Source organism: Nothobranchius furzeri, chromosome 9 (genome assembly GCF_043380555.1).
Source record: "Nothobranchius furzeri strain GRZ-AD chromosome 9, NfurGRZ-RIMD1, whole genome shotgun sequence".
Classification (NCBI taxonomy): domain Eukaryota; kingdom Metazoa; phylum Chordata; class Actinopteri; order Cyprinodontiformes; family Nothobranchiidae; genus Nothobranchius; species Nothobranchius furzeri.
In genome coordinates, this window is record NC_091749.1 from 7688566 (window position 1) to 7700218 (window position 11653).

General features: G+C 47.3%; 1 protein-coding gene across 1 annotated transcript; it reads right to left on the reverse strand.

Annotated features, from left to right (window-relative positions):
• On the reverse strand, positions 1 to 3247 carry LOC129155103 (hatching enzyme 1.2). Its single transcript, XM_054735279.2, has 9 exons — positions 3166 to 3247; positions 3094 to 3097; positions 2722 to 2784; positions 2481 to 2636; positions 1934 to 2054; positions 1674 to 1852; positions 569 to 650; positions 368 to 492; positions 1 to 294 (listed from the first exon to the last, which is right to left on the reverse strand). Coding segments are annotated over exons 1-9 (804 nt in total). The 5' UTR covers positions 3238 to 3247; the 3' UTR covers positions 1 to 292.
• Positions 3248 to 11653: the final 8406 nt, after the last annotated feature.

The window sequence follows — 11653 nt, forward strand, 5'->3', positions numbered from 1 at the left end:
TGGGGTGCTAGTAATGCAGGTTTTATTCATCAGGAATCAGAGCCAAGATCAGAAGCGTGACATTTCACACCCGTCACCTCCACCTTAAGAGGAGGACGACACACTCCCACTGCATGAAAAGATTCACGTTAAAACTGAACGGGAATGATTTTCATTCTGAACTAGGCTGCAGAGCAGCACAAACACTAAAGAGTGTGAAGTCCTGAGTTTTGGTTTTCTGGTGGCAGTAGTGCTGCTCTGACTCAGGTCTGCTTCAGTCTCCTTGCTCTTCCTGCCGTCACAGCTGGACTTCCTCTGTAACAGTGAGAAACACAGTGGTGGATCAGATCTGGGACCAGTGGCGACGTGGCAGCTCATACGGACTTACAGCACTTATAGAGCTTGGTGAGGCGTTGAATGTCGATCCTGCTCATCTCCTTGGCATTTCCAAAGGAGACGTTGGGATCAGGGATGGGCAGCATGGTGGGCTGGTTGTTCTTGGAGAAGGCATACCTTAAGGAAGACACAGAGTGTTTAAAAGGACCAAAGGTTCACATCAAGAACCAACAGGCAGAGCAGCTCCTCTCACTTGTGGTACTGCATGACTGAGTTGTAATCATACGGAGTGCCCTGGTTCAAGGTGGCGATCTTCCTGAAGTTGTGCTCCATTCCTGATGAAATAAAACAGATGATGTTGTCTAGGATTAGCTTGCAGATGCGGACTCACTCAGCCAGACGAGACGGCTCAATGCAACCGACATAAAAGTAAAGCAGAAACGTTTCTGTTTGACTTAAAGGAGACCAACAATCTAAAACTGGACTTTGAGCCTCTAAAAAGCGTAAGACACTTTCTTTTGGCTTTCATCTGTCCCAGGAGCCCTGCTACAGGCCCTTAACCTGCTCTGAAACAAGCCGTTTACCGCTCCCACTCGGCCACGACATGAACATGATCACGAGTTGCTCGCTGATTGGTTGGTTGCTTGGTTTCTCCAGGCCTCGGAGCCAGAAGGTAGCTTTCCACGAAGCTTGAAGCCGCTGTCACAGCCGTGAGTCTCCTCATAATGTGTTCAGAAAATGGATTCATCTGGCGTTCTACCTTCCATGTTTGAACCTGACTCAGGAAGAGCAGTGGTTGCACCAGGAGCTGGGTGTCTTGTGGGACGTGGTTTAAAATGAAATTCAACCATTTCTGTCGGCTAGGCCTACGACCACTCCTGGAACACAACAGGCTTTCTTCTTTTAGCGTAGAAGAGAAGTTCTAAGGGAGGAGCTACCGCTAACATCCTCCGTTCCTCCTGCGGGTGCGTTTACTTTACATATGGTGGAGGCTGGAGGGGTGGAGCTCGTGTTCGTAAGGCTGTGAGGAGGAAGGGCTCCACGTAGTGACATTATGATGAAGGTTTCTCAGAAGAGAAGCTGTTCTCTCACATGTTTAAACTTTCTAACTTACATAAACTGTGGGTCTCACACGGCTTTGACCTTTGGGCCTGCTACCGTTGACCACCCAAGCTGTCTTTATTCAACAAGGAAAATGTCTGTTTGCTCTCCTTTAATACATCTTCCTGTGTTTGACAGACAGTTTAGATCTCCAGCTCTTGCTGCACCTTTAGCTTCATGAGGGCTCTGACTTTAGATCAGCCCAGCCGGTTCTCTGCTGGGTTTTATCCAGACAGCGTGAGGAGAAGCTGCCTTACCAGACTGAACGTTTTGCAGCAGGACTCTGATGTGGTTGTCCCTGTCAGAACGAGTCTGCTCATGGTTGAAGCCCAGAGCATGGAGCAGCTCATGCTGGACGGTGCCGTGATAAAGGCACCCCTGCCTCGCCAGGGACACCACCTGCTTGCCGCCACGACGACCAACAAAGGAGTAGCACCTGGACGGGGTCAGAGGTGAGCTGAATTTCAGACGAGGCCCTGTGTTCCACACAAACTGCTCTTCAGGACGAGACCTTTACCCATTTTGGGACTCAATGCTGAGCCAGTCCCGGTCGCTGCTTCTGCTGGGTCGGAAGCGGATGCAGGAGAAGGAGGAGAAGGACTCCAGTCCACGGACGATGATGGCCTTTTCACGGTCACCTGGCAGGATTTTAAAACAGACCAGAAACCAGGTCAGTCAGAGCGGTTTATCTTGTGATGATCAAACCAGCAAAGCTCTAGAAGCACAAAGTCCTGATGGGTTTTCAGCAAACCCAACAGTGCCAAGCTCAGTCAGGAAAAAACCCACAACCAGAACCTTCTGTTCTGTCCCTTAGAGCCGGCTTTATGAAAAGTCTGAATCCAGATTTGTTGTCTTTTATACGTTAAATTCAGTTTGTAGAGCTCTACAGAGCCAGACTCCTGGCTGGTGGAGCACTCGGTTCCCTCCAGACCCAGATAAGCATCTAGGGTTCTGGTACAAAAATGACCCTGTTGGAGGAAACTAAACTCTACCCACAGCAGAACCTGTTAAGAACAGCTCGAGGTGAGCATGTTCTGCGGTTCTGGGCCTGGTGTGACACTCACTGAAGTGGCTGGCAATGTAATAAGGAACGTAGACCATCCCGTCAGTGTATTTGCCCCACAGGCAGCCCTGGCTGGTACAGGGATCAGCATTCCTCTCATCCTCGCTGCCAATAGCGATGTCTCCTTCAACCAAGATGGGTTCACCTTCAGAACGGACTAAAACACACAACAGCAACACGTCAGCGCTCACCCAGGCTGTGAGGGAAGAGGAGCCATCAGTGCACCAGCAGCTCAGACTCACTCAGGTTACTGTTGGCTCTCTCCAGGAGTTCAGACACAGAAAGGTCCTCCACAAGGTCGTCTGCTCAGGAACAACATTTTATCAACACATCAGCCACATGGAGCAAGTTCAATGTGTCGGTAGAAAGAACCGTACCTGTCTGACGCTGCAACGTGGGGTGGGTGGGGGTGGGGGGTGGTGGGGGGTAAAGAGAGGTGTGAGCACAACAGAAACAAGGACTTCTACTAAAACAGCTTCAAGTAATGTTTTTGACATCAGCATCAACACTCCCTCCTCACCATCCTTAGTTAGGAGATTATCATCTGCAGCTCTGTTAAAAGGTGAGACTTCACCTGACAGAACCAGAACTCTCTCACTAGGTCCACACTAAACCTGTCTGAATGGCTTTTATTTAAGACAGTCCAGCTTCCAGATGTGTTGCTGGCAGTCATGATGAAGTCCTACCTCCACATCTGCCCAACAGCAGGCAGAGAACAGCAGCAGCGCCAGAGCGGGGAGAAGAGACCGGAGACACATCCTGTTACACCTGCAGGACACAAACACTCAGCTACAGCCTCTGGAACGCACACACACACACACACACACACACACACACACACACACACACACACATGTAGACCTGGCTGACGCAGAGCTCACCTTGGATCAGTGTGGACCAGTGGAGTGGAGAGGGAGCGGCTGGACTCGGGTATTTAAGCTGCTTCGTATCAGAGTGGAGGCGGTTTTATCAGGTCCTGGAAACGGGCCTCTCAGAGACCTTGACATTGAACCCCCCCCCCCCCCCCCCCCCAAACGGACCTGTTTCTGTGCAGTAGCACACGTGCACATCTTTTAAAGTGCACATCTTTTTCTTGTGGGACTTTGAACCCAAAGCATGGACATGCTCTTCTTTTGCTCTGCAGTTGTGTTTTGAAAGGTCATGTATCATCACACTGAGCTTCAGACAACAACAATGTTTAGAGGACAATTGTAAAGGTGCAATATTAGTCCTCCATCACAACTGAAGAAAATACAAATGTTTGATCACTCATATAATCCTGAATACTTTTAATCTATCCTCTGTATGTTAATCCTCATATTCATGTCAGTGTTCCTATGTTACCCATGTACCTTTAAGCTGAATGATGCATACGGGTACATAAAGTGTGCAGGCTTGAAACACAATCTTGTCTGATTAAAGATTTAACGAACTGGGAAGGTGGAAAAACGTTTTGAGGGGTTACAGAAGACCAGTTATTTCCTGCAATTTCAGCCGTTAACTTTATTCTTTCTCCCCACAAGAAGCTACAATGATGTTCTGCTGAGCTGAGGTGGCCTCATGGAGGGTAACAAGGTGGCGCCTGTGCTTGGCTTAGCCGCGGTCACCGGCCACTTTTTCAAACTTTTCTCCACTAACCTCCTCTTTTCCACCTTGCTCCTGTCTGTGATCCTCTTCAGTAGTGTCCCTGCTACCATCTCCTATGATCGCCAGACTCTTTTGTCCTTCCGTTCGTTCACGATCGCCCAAGATGCACCGAGGACGTACCTCCCTGTTTGTTTATCTGAGTGGCGCACTGGCCCGGAGCCAAACGACGATTCCAACCAGGGCGCCTCCAGCGATGTTTATCTGGTCCCGGGAAAACGTCGGAGGAAAAGAGGTAAAAGAGCAGGAATCCAGGTGAGAATTAGACTTCTCTTAAAGCGTGGTTTATCTGGTAAACATTGTTGTGATCTTCTAGCTTCTTGTCCTTTGTTTGGCGACTTGAGCGCCACTTCCGCATTTCCGCCAGGCCGCTTGGGACGCGGTTTCTCCGTACAAGTTTTTTAAGGTCGGTTTCTCCTCATTCCTCAGTGGTTTCTCCTCCTGATCCCTCCATAAGTGGTTTTTATAAACACCGTGGATCTAACCCTGCTAATTTACGTCCACTAACTCCAGCTGTTTCTGTAGTTTCTGATTCCTCCTCCTCACTCAGCATGGCTCTATTAAATACCCGCTCTGTTAACAATAAGTCCTTCCTGCTCAATGATCTAATTCTCTCTAAAAACCTGGATTTTCTGTTTCTGACTGAAGTTTGGCAGCAAACATCTGATTATTCTGCTCTGATTGAACTCTGCCCGAGTGGTTATTCTTTTCGTAGCCAGCCCCGGGGTTCTGGTCATGGTGGAGGCCTATCTGTTGTTTTTAGAGACCATCATCCATGTAGCTCTACAACCTCTGGTCACTTTGCTTCCTTTGAACTGCAGCTGATTAAAGTCGGGCGTAAGGACCCATTCTACTGTGTTGTGGTATATCGTCCACCTGGTCCAAACAGTTCTGTCCTTCAGGAGTTTAGTGACTTTCTATCCTCCACTGTGAAGCTGTCCAGACTGGTGATTGTTGGTGACTTTAACATCCACGTTGATGATCCCTCTGATCACTTTGCCATGAATTTCTCCAGCCTTATGGACTCCTTCAGCTTTACCCAGCATGTTTCTGGCCCCACACACACCAGGGGACACACTCTAGACCTTGTTTTTACCCTGAGTCTAAATGCTGACAGTGTTTGTCCTGAGGACGTTTATATTTCAGATCACCATTGCATTTTCTTTAACTTGTCAGTTTCTGCGTCCCCACCTCCTGCTCGCCGTATGGTTAGTCCTCATTTTCTTAATGAGAGCACAGCTAGCAATTTTTCTGCTGCTTTTGATCCACCCTGTTCTTCTGATAATGACCCAGATTCCTGAACTTCTCAGTTTAACGAGCACTGCCTCTCCATTCTGGACAACATCTGTCCTGTCAGAACCAGATCAGTTCCTGCAGTGAACCCTACTCCCTGGTTTAATGACAGCCTTCGCAGCCTGAAGCGCCAATGCAGAAAAATTGAGCGTTTGTGGAAGAAAACCCATCTCCACGTCCATCTGCTGCAGCTAAAGGATCTTCTGACAGCCTTTAACTCTGCAGCCAGAGACGCGAGGGTTTCGCATTTCTCCAACCTGGTGTCCCAGAGCAAAGGGAACCCCAAGGTGCTGTTTAACACCATCAGCAGCATCGTCTCTCCTGTCTCTCCTACAGCCTCCATCCACTCTGTTGCAGACTGTGAGAACTTTCTGTCTTTCTTTGTGGACAAACTCAATAAGGTTAGATCTAGAATCTCTCTTTCAGCCTTATCACTGCCTCTCCCGACTCCAACCAGGCCCATCATCCTAGATAGCTTTACTCCTGTTTCTTTGCCTGAGTTAACCAAACTAGTTAACTCTATGAAGACCTCTGCATGCCCCCTCCACATCTTACCCTCATCTTTGTTTAAAAGTGCTTTTCAGTCCATCGGTCCCAGCGTGCTCTCTATAATTAATGCTTCTCTGGTCTCTGGTCAGGTCCCTGCTTACTTTAAGAACGCTGTAATCCACCCACTTCTTAAAAAACCGAGTCTTGACCCCTCTCTCCATAGCAGCTTCAGACCCATCTCTAAACTTCCGTTCGTCTCCAAGATCTTGGAAAAGGTTGTGGCTAAACAACTCGCAGCTGCTCTTGATGATCTATGATAGCTTCCAGTCAGGTTTTCGTAGAGCTCATTCTACTGAAACAGCTCTTCTTGGGGTCTCCAATGACCTTCTGACTCACAGTGATGCAGGGGACTGTTCTGTTCTGGTCCTGCTGGACCTGACTGCAGCCTTTGACACTGTTGACCATCACCTGCTACTGGAGAGGCTGAGAGACTGGGTAGGCCTATCATGAACTGCTCTGGAGTGGTTCTCCTCTTATCTTTCTGAGCGCTCCTTTTCTGTGGCCGACTCCAAGTTTAGGTCCTCCACTACCTCTCTTACCCATGGTGTCCCACAAGGTTCTGTGCTGGGGCCTCTGCTCTTCCTCCTCTATCTGCGTCCTCTTCAGCACATCCTGAGCTCCTTCAAAGGAATCTCCTACCATCTTTATGCAGATGACTTCCAACTGTACATCTCCTTTAAGCCCCATGAGATGTCTAAGCTGCAGCTGTTACACACCTGCTTAGACTCTATCAAAACCTGGATGGCTGGGAGCTATCTACAGCTGAATGAAGATAAGACTGAGATCCTCATCTGTGCCCCAGACAAGCTGGTTCCCAAAGTCAGAGACTCTCTTGGCCAGCTTGCTTCTCACACCAGACCTTTGACCCAGCTCTCACCCTGGATTCTCATGTCAGTTCTCTTGTTCGCTCTTCCTTCTTCCATCTCAGGAACATTGCAAAGCTGAGTCCCATTCTGTCTCGCTCTGAACTTGAGACAGTTCTCCACATCTTCATCTCCTCACGCTTAGACTACTGCAACTCTCTTTTCACGTGTCTGAGCAGAACCTCCCTGAACCTTCTACAGGTGGTTCAGAATGCCTGTGCTCGGCTTCTGACCAAGTCCTCCAAACACACCCACATCACCCCGCTTCTCCTCCAGCTTCACTGGCTGCCAGTCAACTTCAGGGTTCATTTCAAGAACTTGGTTCTGGTCTATAGGGCCTTACATGGACAAGCACCATCTTACATTGGTGATCTTCTTAGTCCCTACACCCCCAGCAGGTCCCTGAGGTCCAGTAATCAAAGCCTACTGGTTGTGCAGCACCAGGCTAAAGACCAAAGGTGACAGATCATTTGCTGCTGTGGCCCCCAGACTCTGGAACTCTCTCCCCCTGAGCCTGAGATCAGTGGACTCAGTGGTCTCCTTTAAACTCACCTGTTCAGACTGGTTTAGGTATGACCTTCTTCACCCTCTCTTTATTCTGCTCTCCCCACCTATTCCACCTTCCTCAGGATCCACTAATTTCCCTCTTTCCTATTCACTCTCTCTCTTTCTTAACATTTTTTAATCACAATTGTCTATTATTTGCTGATTTAAAATATATTTTTAACCATTTTCTAAATTTTTTTTAATATTTTACATTTTTTGTTTTCGTGAAGCGCCTCATGATTTTTATCTTGAGAGGCGCTACAGAAATGATCTTTTCTTCTTCATCCGCTAGCACACTGCTGCTAACCACTTAAACATTCTCCCTCTCCCGATAATAACACTTTACTCTCTTTGACCTTGAATGTGCTACTACTAGTTTACCCGTTTAATTATAGATCCACTAGGATAAATAAAACAAAGTTTATCTCTCACCAAATGGAATATTTACTAAGACATCACAATGTAACCATAGAAACACTACTTGGTAGGTATGTTGTGTGTGTGTGTGTGTGTGTGTGTGTGTGTGTGTGTGTGTGTGTGTGTGCGTGTGCGTGTGTAGGTGTGTGTGTGTGCGTGTGTGTGCGCGCGCGCTTGTGTGTGTGTGTGTGTGTGCGTGTGCGTGTGCGTGTGTGTGTGTGTGTGTGTGTGTGTGTGTGTGCGTGTGCGTGTGTAGGTGTGTGTGTGTGCGTGTGTGTGCGCGCGCTTGTGTGTGTGTGTGTGTGTGTGTGCGTGTGCGTGTGTGTGTGTGTGTGTGTGTGTGTGTGTGTGTGTGTGTGTGTGTGTGTGTGTGTGTGTGTGTGTGTGTGTGTGTGTGTGTGTGTGTGTGTGTGTGTGTGTGTGTGTGTGTGTGTGTGTGTGCTGTCTTCTCCATCCCCAGTGAGTCGTGGAGGATGGCTGCTTATACTGAGCCAGGATCTTCTGGAGGTTTCTTCCTGTTAAAAGGGAGTTTTCCTCTCCACTGTCGCTGCATGCTTGCTTAGTATGAGGATTGCTGTAAAGACTCTGACACTAGTCAGTGACTCGATGCAACCTGCTGGGTTCCTTATATAGGAAACTTTGTACTGATTGGCTTAATGACCTGACCTGTGTTGGAATGTTTATTATGTGAAGGTCCTTGAGACGACTTTTCGTGATTTGGCGCTTTATAAATAAACTTGTATTGAATGCAACTCATTATCAGAAACTGCCTCTTCCATGTTGGACTGTAACATCTGTGGTATTCTCACAGGTGAACCTGCTGAGTCCCACGTTCAGATCTGAACCAGCTAGAAGCTAATCTCCACCAGCGTCCTCAGCTCCATATGTCAGAGTTTGTCCAGCTGCTGAGAGGATCAGTCAGGCTGTGTGTGTGTGTGTGTGTGTGGCCTCTGGTTCTGGTGTTTTATTTTTTTCTCATGAACATATTTTTAATCGCTTTTTGAAATCTTGTTTTATGTCTGAATATTGTTTTTGTGAAGCGCCTCGTGATTCTCATCTTGAGAGGCGCTATAGAAAAGATAGTTGTCTCTCTTTCAAACACAAACACACTGGACGTGTAAATGGCACAGTAGACCTTTAATAGTTATAGTTTTGCATTGGGCCAAAGAGCAGCTCTTCACGCAGCGGTTCTGAAGCTTCTGTTCCTGTCCCATCGGATCAGAACAAAGCTCGGAAATCAGAGATTCCATCTGTGGGCAAGCCATGGAATAAAGCACAGCGATGTCGTCCCAGCTTCCTGTTGGTGACACAAACACAAAATAACAGAAAAGAGGGAATCTTCAGCTACTTGGCACTGAAACCTCCAACAGAGGAAAACAGGAGGCCAAGCTCTCTGGTGTTCAGGCTTCACACACGCTGCAGCGCAACGCTTCACGGGAAACAGGAAGCATCGTACGAAGGCAGAACCACAGGGTCAGCTGTTCAGGTCCAGATGCACTTGTACTAAATGTATCAGTACAAGCTGCCCCACCCAGAACCTGAACTGGTACCAGTGTGAAGTTACAGAAACACTTACTAGTGATTCCTGTAACCCCGGAACATCTTCAAAGGTTTCATCTGAGGAACGTTTGAATCTGGAAAAAAACGTTAAAAGGCTTTTTGATGTCTCCTGTTAGCTGGTGATCCGGGCAGCTGAAGCACTGAGATCCTGGACCAGGCTTCACCGCTTCTGTTCCCATTTCTCTGGGACGGCTAGTTCTGTATTTCTACTGGGACTCTGAGACCTACAGATGCATTCATTCCCTCGGTTTCTTCATGCTGTGGTTCCTGCTCCAGGCCACAGGGAACTGGTCCTCTACCAGGACCAGGGTCCTGACCGGGCAGGTCTGTGACAAATCTGAATGTAAACCAGGGAGGAGGGGGCATCTCTGGGGGGTGTTGAGTGACTTTTACGTAAACCACTGAAAATGGAAGTCTTCATCAAGACTGAAGTGTGGTACGTTTCAGGTATTTCCACTGCTTAGTCTTCACCATGGGCCCTGGCCTGTGGGCTTCTGCCACGCAGGTGTTCTCCTTAGTCGGTCGTAGTTAGAAGGTACGTTCACTGATGCGTCCCAAGCCTCACAAGGACACGAGAACTTGAAGTGATTTAAATAAAGAAAAAGCAAACATAAGAAAACATTCTGTTAATACAAATCAGTTGACCGAGTCCAGCCTCAGAACCATCAGGTCCACGCTCCCTGCAGCAGAGTGCCAGGTGATGGACAGAAGTCCTCCACCGGTGGAAACAACACCGGTCCATCCAGCTGATCCTTGGTCTTCACACAGGTCTGGAGTTCTGGGAGCCTATAAAACCTCAGAGACACTTCCCTAAGACAGGCTGGTGTGCTCCCATCACCAATCTCATATTCCATCATAAATATTCCAGCTCTGTTGCCACCATGCTGCTCTTCTCTTGGTGTTGTGTGGTCCTGGTGCTGGCGTCTTCCTGCTGGGCTGAGGTAAAAGCCTTCAGAGCCAAGTTGTTTACAGGTAGAGGGTGTGGACTTAGAGCAGAGGGGTCTGGAACCTGCTGACCTGCTCAGGGTTAGGGTTAGGGCTAGGGTAACCCTAACCTAAGCCAGCACAGATGGGAGTAGCGACCCTGAAGGTTGTTAATGAACAGATTCTCTAGGAAACACCGCCACTTTGAGCTTCTAAAACATGCTTCTTTTTCTGTCCTGCTGCTGACGGAGCATCAAGGTAAGGAGTCTGGATTCTTAGATGAGGTTGTTTTTCTCTGAATTGTCCTTTTGTGTAGTTTGGTGAGTGGTAGCTGACTACATCCTGACAGAGCTTTAAGGCAGTCTTGTGCAACCTGTTGGAGCAGTGGATGATGGTTGGAGAGCACAGCTTCACGGCAACCGGGAGAATGCGCCATGCAACTTTCCTGGAAGTCATCAGATGGTTTGACAAAGCGTGGGCGTCAGTGACAACCGAGACCATCCTGTCGGGGTTCAGGAAGGCCGGTATAATTGGACCTGGAGCTGATGCCGAGTCTGTCGACAGTCATGCAGAGGAAGAGGTGCTTCGTCTTCCTCCAGAGTTGGCCGAGTTGTGCAGAAGTGACACCGAAGATGAAGAATTCAATGGATTTTAGTGATTTGGAGTTAGATGAAGATTTTGGTTAACTTGTTATGTTTTGTATGCTACAGTTATCTTAACAACTGTTATGTCAGACGCAATTCAGTCTGTTGTTTATGCCTTGTGCAGCTGAACAACAAATGTTGTTCTGTTATTGTTACTTGCCTTGCAACGTGAAATGCTTGGTCTCAGATTTAGTACAAAAAAATTAAAAATTTCCCCCAAAATGCGACTTATATGTGTTTTTTTTCTTAGTTTTTTTTACAAGTAAAATTAATTCTATTAGAAACAAAATCTTTAGCATCCTCCCTAATGCGATTTCTTCTTCCTCAGTAAGTGAGGCAGCATCAGAGGTGACTGTAGAACCTCATCTGTGCTTGAACCGTTTTGATCCAGTTGAGTTTTCAGTTATCAAAAATATTAGCTTCATCTAAACCTTCCACTTGCATTTTAGATCCAATCCCAACCAAATTATTTAAAGATGCATTTCCTTTGGTTACTGCTCCCATTATAGATATATTATTATTATAGATATAATCAATCTATCCTTAGTAAATGGATATGTACCACAAGATTTTAAGGTTGCTGTAATCAAACTTAAGAAGCCTTCTCTGGATCCAGATGACCCAATGAATTATAGACCAATATCTAATCTTCCATTTTTATCCAAAGTCAGTTAGGTAGATTACAGGCTTGTCTTGAAGACATAAAAAATTGGATGACTCAAAACTTTTTGCTT

Excerpts from the sequence above, each read along its gene's own strand:
- LOC129155103 (XM_054735279.2), bottom strand. The coding sequence starts at position 3,237 with ATGTGTCTCCGGTCTCTTCTCCCCGCTCTGGCGCTGCTGCTGTTCTCT. Across the intron at positions 2,055-2,480 it reads TTACATTGCCAGCCACTTCA|GTGACCGTGAAAAGGCCATC; the intron begins GTGAGTGTCACA and ends AAATCCTGCCAG. Across the intron at positions 651-1,673 it reads GCTGCAAAACGTTCAGTCTG|GAATGGAGCACAACTTCAGG; the intron begins GTAAGGCAGCTT and ends TTATTTCATCAG.